At 51.4% G+C, this 1106-nt stretch overlaps 1 protein-coding gene across 1 annotated transcript in view; it reads right to left on the reverse strand.

The window, feature by feature from the left end:
* The window catches only part of LOC114065646 (myosin heavy chain, skeletal muscle-like), a gene marked incomplete at its 5' end in the record, with an annotated part of 3233 nt that extends 2146 nt beyond the window's left edge, over positions 1-1087 (reverse strand). The window contains 3 exons of the mRNA XM_027899703.1: positions 5-181; positions 429-632; positions 728-1087. Coding sequence (XP_027755504.1) covers positions 5-181; positions 429-632; positions 728-1087 — 741 coding nt within the window. The remainder of the gene's footprint in view (positions 1-4; positions 182-428; positions 633-727) is intronic.
* Positions 1088-1106: the final 19 nt, after the last annotated feature.

A 1106-nucleotide genomic window follows, 5' to 3' on the forward strand; every position in this document is an offset into this window, starting at 1 on the left:
AGACATTTTGGGGAGAATACACTGACCACCAGCAATGAAAGGAGCCCCGACTCACATCTGTGATGGCCTTCTTGGCCTTCTCTTCAGCATTGCGGGCTTCCTGGATGGTATCCTCCATTTCGCTCTGAATCTGAGAAATGTCCGTCTCCAGCTTCTTCTTGGTGTTGATCAAGCTGGTGTTCTGTGCAATAGGAAAGACAGGAATTGTGCTGTCAGTCCAAATGCCTGCACATCACAGCCTGAAAGTGCAAGTAGAGTTTAGGAAAGTCTTTAATGCAAGAGGCTTGCATTATACCAGGCATTGGGGGGTGCTGGCTGGAGGGGACAGTACATTTCAGTGTTTACACAGTAATCACTTACAAGGTGGGGGGACAATCTCCCTCCTTTTTATCCTTTGTGGATGGGATTAATTTCCAGCAGTGCCTGACCTGGGTATGGAGGAGCTGCGCACGTTCAGTGGCATCCAGGAGCTCCTGCTCAGCCAATTTCCTCGACCGCTCCGTCTGCTCCAGGGCTGCCCGTAGCTCCTCCACTTCAGCCTGCAGCAGGTTTGCTCTGCGCTCCACCATGGCCACCTGCTCCTTCAGGTCATCCTGGGTCCTGATAGCATCGTCCAAGTGCAGCTGGGTGTCCTGTAAGAGAGACAAGAGGAGTGACAAGGCATCAGTGTGTGTTTGAGGGCCAAAAATATCAGGGATCTCTCTCTCAGTAGCTTTGCTGAACAGACCTTGAGCACAGCCTGGGTGTTTCTCAGGTTCTTTTGTGCCTCGGCAGCCTGGCGGTTGGCATGGCTGAGCTGGATCTCCATTTCATTCAGGTCTCCCTCCATCTTCTTCTTCAGCCTCAGGGCTTCATTCCTGCTCCTGATCTCAGCGTCCAGGGTGCTTTGCATGGAGTCCACAATTCTGAGGTGGTTTCTCTTCAGCTGGTCGATCTCCTCATCTTTCTCTGCTATCTTCCTGTCAATCTCAGACTTCACCTGGTTGAGCTCAAGCTGCAGGCGCAGGATCTTCCCCTCTTCATGTTCCAGAGAGGCCTGGATATTCAGCAGCAACAGTGACTTAGACAACCACTTACTTTCAAAGCAATCTTTAATGGGGGTCTAA

The sequence above is a fragment of the Empidonax traillii genome, unplaced genomic scaffold (assembly GCF_003031625.1).
Source record: "Empidonax traillii isolate 1590-97213 ecotype Southwest subspecies unplaced genomic scaffold, ASM303162v1 scaffold685:size505991, whole genome shotgun sequence".
Taxonomy (NCBI): Eukaryota; Metazoa; Chordata; class Aves; order Passeriformes; family Tyrannidae; genus Empidonax; species Empidonax traillii.